This window comes from Sinohyriopsis cumingii, chromosome 2 (assembly GCF_028554795.1).
Source record: "Sinohyriopsis cumingii isolate HCF-2022 chromosome 2, ASM2855479v2, whole genome shotgun sequence".
Classification (NCBI taxonomy): domain Eukaryota; kingdom Metazoa; phylum Mollusca; class Bivalvia; order Unionida; family Unionidae; genus Sinohyriopsis; species Sinohyriopsis cumingii.
The window spans coordinates 28,870,336-28,881,033 of record NC_142962.1 but is presented as its reverse complement, the minus strand read 5'-3'; the positions used below and the strand labels follow the sequence as shown (position 1 = coordinate 28,881,033).

Below are 10,698 nucleotides of genomic sequence, written 5' to 3'. Positions count from 1 at the left end.
CTTCTTACTGCTGTTGCTGTAGGAGAAATATCAAGTCAAAGTCAATCGAAAGATTGTGGGGTTTTTTACCACAGAGAGAGAGAGAGAGAGAGAGAGAGAGAGAGAGAGAGATTATCATTAGCAAACACTGTACCAATTGCGCAAGCTCAAGGCTGGGGTGGTGTAATGTATTAATGCAATTTATTCAGGAAACACCACAGCAAAACAACAAATCTTGCAGGAGCATTATGTAAGAGTTGTACTTTCTGTAGGGCTTAATAAAAAAGGTTAAGTAGCTTGGTAACATGTGATATTATGTTAATTCATATCTAGATCATGATGACTTCTCCGGTGGCCTAGTAGTTAGAGCGTCCGCCTCGGATGCGGGAGGTCTCGGGTTCAAACACCGGCCGAATCAAACCAAAAATTTATAAAAATGGTACTAACAGTTACCTTGTGTGGCACTCAGCATTAACAGGTTAGTGTTAGGACTGGTCGGTCTGGTGTCAGGGTAATGTGACTGGGTGGGAAATCATGTTACATGTCTGCGGCATGATGCCCCAGTACTAGATATCAATATTAACTGCCATGTTGTAGCGATGTGACTGAAAAATTGTTAAAGCTACGTTAAAAATCAAAACCACACATAGATACACACACACACACACACACACACACACACATCTAGATCATGCTGTGTACTCAGTGATTGTTTATAATGGGATACACGTCACTGTAGGTCTCACTGGATAGATTTGTATTTACACACACACATTTTTAACATAGAGAGCTTAAGCCTTGTGTTTATAAATTCACACAGAAATTAAATCTGCAATTTGGTTTGCGTGTACATTGAGTTAGGCTTGATAATGGGTTGGCTTGTTTGGTGACTTCCTCTCATAACTAGCTTTGGATATCAAATGCGTAACTTGGACTGCAAATGAACGGAAGACTTCATTTACGTATTCATGTAGTCTGCTAGAGAGGTAAATATATCAAAATCTAGATGGTTAAGGGGTAATTATAATCATTACAAATTGTTACAATGCCGGGCAACTTTAAACATGCACGATGCAAATACTGGTTGTATGATCAGCTTTGTTAAAGGAAAAAATTCGAAATAACTCTTAACTGTCAAAATGAACGCTGAGACAGTGTTAGCGTTAAAGCTATAGTTGTGCAAGATGTAACAGCCTGGTTCGGACCCAGCTTATTCGGACCATATTTCGGGCCGATTTGGATCATGTGAAATATTGTTAAGTTTCTTCTTAGATTGAAGTATAACATGATATATCAGATTAAGGAAACACTCTTATGCCAATATCATACGCCAATATCATATGCCAATATCATACGCCAATATCATACGCATAAACCATGCTAATGTTGTAGACCTGATATTAATTATAATAAAGAAAATGATAACGAAAATGGTGATGTTATCTCTTTATAAAGACTAAATACTTATGTTTGTTTAAAGTGATGTGTTATTTGTTTTCTCTGAATTCATAATGTATAATTTGATTTTTTATGTAAATTACTCAAACTAGCAAATAATCGTGAAAATATCCCATGTAGAAAATATTTTGTTTTACAATATATAATGATCTGAGCATGTTAACACTTTTTCAATGTTTATGCAGAATTTATCTTCATTCTGAATATTGTGTTGTGTGTTGCTAACATAAAACTTGTATGCTAAAAATCGAAAGTGGTCTTCAATCTCGGCGCGAGGGGGTGATTGCCCCTGGGTGCCAGGCGAAGGGGGCCATCGTCGGGAACTGTTTTCATATATTCTTTCTAGCAGCTAAAATTTTCATATTATTTCGCCATAGCCTTATTATTCCGGGGGCAATTCTTTAAAAGAAACAAAAACCCACATATATTTAGGAGAGAAGAGAGACGAAGGTTTGCAACTGACATAAAATCTGTTCTCTGTAGCAAAGTATGATCACCACGAAAAAACATTGCCCCAATACGCCCCTAACCATCTCCTCGTCTCTTCCGGGGTCCTGTCAAATCAATACAGTATGTTACGAGTCTATGTTCTTAAAAATAAGTAACAGAAAGAGAGAATAGTGATAAGCTTTGTAAAATTCAATAATAATTTATTTCCCTAAAATACAAAGTCAGTATGAAAAAGAAGAACTTACGTTAATGCGAATTAAACCCAAAATAATCCTGAAATTAAAATACAAGTCCTAATAATTTAAAGTCCTGAATAAACTTTAGTAGAAGTCCAAATTAAATCCAAAACTGAAGGTGATGATTTGTCTGTGTTAGATCCTAGAGTGTTGATGTGCCAACAGTCTTTTGTTGAATCACAGTGATATAATTCCAGGTTTGAATTCACTATAAATTCCACAGAATGTCTCTATCCAAGAATTTTATCAGAGAAATTTTGTATTTCCAAAGAAACAAAACGCTTGAATTAAGTAATTTGAAGAAATAGATTCCACCCCAACAAAATACTCGAGACAACGTTGAAATTACAACTTAACTGTGATAGAACTTAAAGCACGAATGAGAAATCCTCTCAGTTAAAAGATTGTAAAGTTCTGTACCTGACATCAGGTCACAATTAGCATTGTCTAAAAAAGACATTACCTAATGGAAAATAACCTTCTGGAATGATCCTTATGTTTATAAAATAAAAAAATGTTAGTTATTATTTGAAACATATTGCTAAAATTAATATAGAACCTGGACTATATCAAGTACACAAAGTAAATTCCAAAATTCCTCCTGAATTGAAAATGTATCATTTAACTGTATGCAAATTACTAAGACTAAGACTAAATTGATTCTTGCCACTGTAACTAAATATCACATTATCGTCGTCTGCTTAATACATTGTTTGATATATACATACATACATATATACATATATATATATATATATATATATATATATATATATATATATATATATATATATATATATATATATATATATATATATATATATATATATATATATATATACATACATACATACATACATACATACATACATACATACATACATACATACATACATATATATATATATATATATATATATATATATATATATATATATATATATATATATATATATATATATATATATATATATATATATATATATATATATATATATATATATGTGTGTGTGTGTGTGTGTGTGTGTGTGTGTGTGTTCTTAAATTAATTGCAATCGATAATAGCAAGAACATCTGACCATTCATTTGCAAAACTTGTTGTTTTTTTCATCAATTAAAGTACTTTTACAATTTATGAATTTAATAAAATTCAAAAACACGGAATAGAATTCTCATTTTAAAAAAATTCTGATGGCTTCTTGCATGAAAATGTTATTATATTTGTTTCTGTTAATATAACAAAATCTCTTTTTCGAAATAAAGTTATAATGGATTTAATAGGTTTATTTTCTTAATTAAATATTTATGTTCATTAATATTTGCCAAATTTGCAAAGACTGGAATGAAATAAAATGAGTTTGTTTACTTGTTCGAGATTTTAAGCTCAAGATAAAAATTTGACGACAGTACTAAAGTACCTTTTAATATTATGTTATTGTCAATAACTCTTTGCACAATATTAACTGGTAAACATAATACGAAGCAACGATGAGATAACAAGAAAAACCAGGGTTGAGTTTATATACAGTATTGTTTGATAGTGTCGAAAGTTGACTATATTGACCTGATTTATGAAAAGTTTCAAAATGTTTTTAAATATAATTTAGGAAGTAGCAATCTTTTCTTTATTATTACATTGAAAAAGTTTTTTGGGAGGGGTGGGTGGGTAAAAATCTAAATCTGATAATTCATATCTAATTTGTTCTTGATGTGAAGAACTATATGTAAGAGATGAACATCAGCCATCTACATTCTCTTACTATGTTTGCGAAAGCAGTATTATCTACTAAAATAAATCTGGTGTGTTCCATTGTTTTCAAATAATAGTTCACATGGTCGTAATCTGGTCCGAATCAGCCCTTAATTTGGTTAAAATCAGCCATGGTACAAGGAATAAACTGAATGCTTAGCTTAAAATCTGAAAAGCATTGTTACGACAATGGTATAAACTACGAAAAGAGTAAAATCCAGTAAGTTTTCTAAACTTCAACAAATAATTTATTTTCGCAGAATTTTTATAAAAGAACATACGGTATTGTGAATTAAATCCCAAATAGTTCTAAACGTTATATCACAAGTCCAAATGTTTAGAGTTCCGAATGAATATATTTGGTGTTCCAATAGAATTCTATTTGGTGTTCCAAGAGAATTCTAATTTGAATGTGCTGATGTTCCAATAGCCTCGAATGTGCCAAATATGCCAACAGTCTTCATGTATCCCAAATGATATAATCCAAATGTCACAGAATGAATTAATAATAATCCGAAATAAGTTATTCGGTCCGAAAATATTGAGCATGTTTCAATTCCAGCGAATAATTTCAATAAATATATCCTCTCAAATTTAAAACTGAACAATGAGACTGATTCCACTTTGGATCTTAAGATAGGAATTAGTAATTTTGAATTAAACAACATTTATATCAAAATTCTAAGACACAGCAACAAAGCCAGGATTAGGTTCGTTTTGCCTAAAATTTGTGAACAACTTGCGTCTAGAACATTCTTAATTTCTAAAATAAAAAATACATTGAACTCACCGTCTGAAAACATGTCCACCACCATTTAATGATGATCTTAATTTATAATCTAAAATAATAGAGAAATATTAGCTATGTGATATGATATTTACAAAATAACAAGACATTAGTCAGGAAGGCCCAAAACTAAAACTAAAACTAAATTTCTGACCCATGTCAACCACACAATATAGAAATATAAATCGTGGTTGAATTTTATTTGTATCTTTAATGTAGCACATATTCTCATATTTTCGTGCATTCTGTCTAAGTCCGATGAAAATTCACCAAAATATCTTTCCAGTAAGATTTGTTATATATCTGTTTCTAGATAACTATTACATCTGTTCAGTTCCAGCCGAGTTATCTCTCCTTTTTAAAGTGCGATGAAGTACCTGGTTCTGTCCATGTCAAGCTGACAATCTTACATTGATGTCAATGACAGTGTTTGAAACGCGTACAAAAGTAGACGGACGGTTTATTTATTTCACCAAAAGTAAACATTAAGATCTATGGAAAAACAAACGTATTCTTGATACCATTAGTCTTTGCCCAGCAACAACGTTTAAAACTTGTCTTGATCATTAGGACGTATTAAACACAAATATCACACTTTTAGTTATTTGAATTAAAGCGTTCTAATGAGAAAGACTACCTTAACAACGATAGTATCAAAATGGCGGCCCTTAGCATGGGCAATTTTGGTGCTTACAAACTAGCGTATAGCCGATATTTGGAAGAACAAGAAAGACAACATGAAGAAAATGTAAAATCCCAAACAGTTTGGGTGACCAAAAGATACATTCCAACAGATCTTCGCTTAACTGCGCCCGTGCCAAGACATAAATTGGTTGCAAGGGAACTCCCACCTCCTGACCCAAATTGGATTCCAATCGGAGAGCCGCCCCTAAGGAGCTTTGTACGTGGACCCGAGAGGAGAATATTTTCATCTCATCCATCAACACGCTGTGAACACTATTCTACCCTGCGTCAGATGCTACCATCTAGGGGAAGCATTTGGAAACCCCACCCATCAAACTGGGGCACAGCTGATACCTTCCCCTCACTTTACATGGACCAACCACCAAAAAGATTTCCCCTCGTAAACAGTCCTATGACAAGGTATTCCATATCATGTTGTCAATTGTTGTTATTTGTGGCAAATCATTATTTTTTAAGAAGCATGAACTGGTTAGTTACAATTACATTAGAACATCGACCATCCTGACCCATTGGGACGCATGAATTTTGCCAAGGTTATTGGTTATTCAGATAACTGATTTTGTTTCCCAAATTTTTTTTTTATCTTGGAGACACCTGATTACTCCATATGCTAAATAAGTAATACAAATTAGCATATGAATAATCAGAATTTTACTTTAGGATCTTGGATTCCTTGGTTTAGATGCACTTAAGCACTTACTTCCACCTTTGCAGAAATATACTTCTTTCATAGTGATACCTCCCATTACTTTAGAAATATTATTAGCTTTAGAAAAGTATGGATAACAAATAACAATGATATATTGTCTCATACACTTCTTGGCATGCTTTCAACCAGTTGACTCCTTGTCTGAAAATTACACAGGACCTTCCATTAGATTTAAAGTTAAAGGGTGTGTTGCCAAAGTAGTCAGGGGGTTTGGGAGACCTCTCCCTTCAGGGATGCAGGCTTTTTTAAGTAGGAGGCATACAATAAAGGTATTCAGGTAAACCACCTGGCTACCAGCCAATAAGGAATGCCAGATTGCTTCACCCATTTTGGAGCACCTGACAGAAAGTCTATTTCTTATTTTAACACCATTATACATATGCTCCAATAAAATTAATATATTGCAGAGCAACATCAATAGCACATAGAAAACTCAAGTTCATATGCAAAATTATATAAGCAAATCACAGTTAGCATTCCTAAAGCTTTTCTTATATTTAATTCTTTGATGTTGTCTCAAAAGTTAAAAGAACCAACTAGGGAATTATCATAATGGCAATATGATGAAATTGTTTACTTTTAACAAAAGATGTTAGATACAGTGTACAACTTTTTTTGAACAATTAAATGACATTTTGAATATGCAGAACCTGAATCGTTGAATGTACTGTATTTGGATCATCAGATCTGTTTAGCATCCTTCAAAACTGATTTCCCAAGAAGTGCAAATATCAGAGATAAGAGACATAATATTACAGGAGAAAGGTGTTATTTTCATTTACGATAATTCTTACAATTATCATACAAATTTAAAAAAATTAAAATATGATTAAATTGTTCCAAAAATATTATTATCAAGATTCTGTTTAAAGGCTAATTGAAAATTTACTTTAAAGTAAAATTGCTTATTTATCAGGTACATAATTCTTATACTTTTATTTAAATAAGCAAACATACAGAGGATGCTTATTTATTTATGAAATACATAATAAAAATATGAACATCAGTAATGATAATTCCACATAAAACTTTATAATGCTATGCATCATTTTAATCAGTGTTACTGATACAGTTATCAGCTGTGAGTCACATGGCTTGTTAAGTAGTAGGCTGGATGCATATTATCATGGGAAGTTGGCTTGCCATGTTGGAATAGTTGGTACGGATTTTTGTTAAAGGCTTACTGATTGGAAAAATGAGGATTAGTGAACTGGAGTTTCTTCATTGTATGTGTTCATTTATTCACAACTGATATTTATTAGATTTCCAACAAAAGTCCACGTGACTCGATGCTGATCAGTGTAAACAAATGTTATAGCTGTGAGAGCACCGAGAGGTGCATTCTCACAAGAACTGTGAGTTTATGACACTGGATCAATTTAGGGAAGCTTAAGAATAGGGTGTGGGATGATAATATTTACAGAATGATCACCTGTGAGCTGTTAGAGTATTTAAAATGTTGCCTATTTTATATTTTTATGTAGTTTTGGGTCTAGGTAGTTCAGGAATTCTTATTGATTTTCCAATATGTTACATACTTGATCATTTTTTTCATAGAACTGTTTTTGTATATATAAGCATTGTTATTTTTCAATAAGAGACAAAAGTCACAATTATGTAAAATCTGGATAATGAGCATATTTTCATTTTAATTAGTAACACACCTGCATGTTGAGTTTTTTTTATAGTGGGTAACACACTTGCTTTTTGTGCTTTTATAGTGGGGAATGCACCCATTTGTGTTATTCTTAGTGGATTGAGCAGTACTGCTAATGATCGATTGAAAAAAAGAAATGGCAGTATCAGAGTATAGTTAGTAAATACCTGTGGTTATCACTTAATTAGAAATGGGGTATAGGTAAAAAAGAAACATTTGTCATGATATATATATTGACAGTTTTGATTATATGTCTGTATATGCACTTATATTTTTTACAAAAATGAATCCAGGATAAACACAATGATGCACGAAATATGTACAGGAATGTAGAACAACAGCACTTATTATGCTTGAATTGAATTGTGCTTGATTTCAATCTTAATTGTAAATGAAGGATCACAATTGAATCCCCTTTATTATAGCTCAAATATCAGATGAAACAAATGATTACTTATTATATTTTTCAGGTATGTAGATGACATGCATCTAACCAACAGATTATTTAGACTTCACTGAAGACACAGAAGAAATTTAATATTCTTGGCATGATGGAGACATCAACTTTCTCAAGAACTGCCATCTACTTGTGTTCATCTCTCTGTCACTTGAAAAACTATCTGCTAAAAGATTGAATAATGTTGTGTGGATATTGTGTATATTTACCTAGAATTTGGAGAGATGAAATATAACCTTTTATGCAACTGAAGACTCCTAATGTTTTTGTGTTTGAACAGCTTTTTAGAAAAGTTAGTTTTTCCATCAGTAAGGATCATGATCCAAGGGAAAATGTAATAATGGTTCAATGGCTATGCAAGTCATCCCAGGCCTGAATTTATATGTCATTTGTAGTTAGATCAGCTAAATTCTTCAGTTATATTATTGCAGGGCCTGTCTCAATTGCATACAGTAATCTAGCAAATACCAACAATGAAAGATTGTAAACAGTATGTAATTGGCATCAGATTTCTACAATTCCTCTTAATTTGAATTCAGTTTATTGTCATTCTGTTGTATCACACTTCAATTTTAGGATGTGTAAATTTTTCAGAAATTTACAGTTTTAAATTTGGGTCAACCAGAAAAGATTTAAAACATGCCAATTTTCTGCTGGAGAAAAGATTAAGTCATGACAACAAAACCTTTTGATTTATGTTATATCAATGTGATCTCCAAATATTAAAGGGTAATTCTTATACATCAGTCAATATATTTTATTGGGGGGTGGTTTTCGCAAATTGCATAATATTGTAAAAGTTTATTTGCTAGCTGTGAAATCAATGCACATTTTTCATCATGATTCCAATGTGATTTGTTTTGTGAATACAGTATTCACACTACCATTAATCTTCAGCAAATTCAGAGTTTTTTATTTTTAAACCTGAAAGCCATGGCACCAAAAAGTCAGTCTGCTTTTTTTCTGATTGCTCAGTTATTCATATAATTTTACAGAAATTCTGTTATAAGGACTTATATTTTTTTAATGTCTTGGTCTGTAATCTCTTCTCAGCTTTGAAACCATAGTATTTAATTAGGTTTTACTAACGTTGCCAAAAAGATATACCAGTAGATCACGTTATATATAATAAGTTTAATGAATTATCCACATTTAGGATTTTATGAACATTATAAAAATGAGCAAGTCAAACAGTTTGATGATTCTGCTGAACTGTCTCAATACAAGCACAGAAATTATTTTTCATTAATCTCAAGTCTTTGCAAATTTAAGATATATTTTTGCATAATAAAATTCATAAAAACATTTTTTAATGGCCAGTCAATGCAATGTTTTAATGGCAGTCAAGATATTTTGAAAAACTTCTTTTCAGTCTTTGAATAATTTATTCTTCACTCTAGGGTAAAAAGAAGAAAGTTTTTACATATGGTGGTGGACAGTATAAATGTGTGATTTTTGTGTGCTTAATTGCATCACTTATGCACCTTTCTTTTGTTTATGCAATTAATGCCATCATGTATTTTATATATCATCAGTATTATACTTACAGATTTTATTTTTATTTACATTAACTGATGAAAGTGTCAGTATTAATGAAAATGTGCTACAGACCTATTTATTTCTTTCATAATGATCTACAAGCCAACACAGTATTAATATATTTATCTTGTTGATAAATTTCAAATGCACAATTGTGCTGTTGTTTTTATTGCACTATTGCTAGCCGTTTTTTTAAAACCATAAACACTGTTACACTGAGTTGTTTTTAGTTAGGTAGAAAACTTCCATTGTAGCATACCTATACTTCTGGCTACCATGTCTTTCTGTGATAATACAAGGAAGAAATTATAATAAATTCTTTCTTTGATTTTATGGAGAGTTTTTGTCATTTTTTTAAAACTCAAACCTAGATGAAGGAATGATATTGAAATTGTAAAAATGAAATATAAGTTTATGATATAACTACCAGCCTGTATATGGTATTATATAATTTCTGTTTGTCATTGCAAACAGTAAGGTATAGGGAAAGGGGACAGTAGAGTTGATGTGACAAGGGTGTGAACTGCCTCTGTACTTGATTGGATGCATTTATATGCTTGATGGTATTAATGGATGTCTCATCAATAAATTCCATGTACACAATTGGATCTGTATCTTTGACATGTACCAACACAGTGATCAAACCTGGGACTGCATACAAAGAAACCCTTATTCTGCTGTGCTATCCATACCACTAACTTTTCACCCAATAATTAAATGGAAGAAAAAAAAGGAAGATGAATATTCAAAAAATAATCTTATTATTTGGTTAGTAAGACATGTTGTGTTTTTGGAGTTTGAAACAGGAATATTCATTCAAGCAAGTTACCACTCAGAAGTTGAGTGCTATTTTTAAAAAAAAATTGAATCCAAATGTGAAATACAGACAAACATTATCTTTAGAGTCAATAATACAATAGTTAATGTTAGCAAAATTGAACTCTGTGTTAAGTTTCCAGAATCCATTCTGA

General features: G+C 31.5%; 1 protein-coding gene across 1 annotated transcript; it reads left to right on the top strand.

Annotated features, from left to right (window-relative positions):
• The first annotated feature begins 5,293 nt into the window (after positions 1-5,293).
• Positions 5,294-10,060, top strand: LOC149804536 (uncharacterized). The gene is made up of 2 exons (XM_089941296.1): positions 5,294-5,764; positions 8,202-10,060. Exons 1-2 carry the CDS (start codon positions 5,319-5,321, stop codon positions 8,248-8,250), a joined length of 495 nt encoding a protein of 164 aa, XP_089797422.1. The 5' UTR covers positions 5,294-5,318; the 3' UTR covers positions 8,251-10,060.
• Positions 10,061-10,698: the final 638 nt, after the last annotated feature.

What these genes read in the sequence shown, in the direction of transcription:
- LOC149804536 (XM_089941296.1), top strand. Translation starts at nt 5,319, where the DNA reads ATGGCGGCCCTTAGCATGGGCAATTTTGGTGCTTACAAACTAGCGTAT. An exon ending in GTAAACAGTCCTATGACAAG is followed by an intron (nt 5,765 to 8,201) that starts GTATTCCATATC and finishes TATATTTTTCAG; the next exon opens with GTATGTAGATGACATGCATC.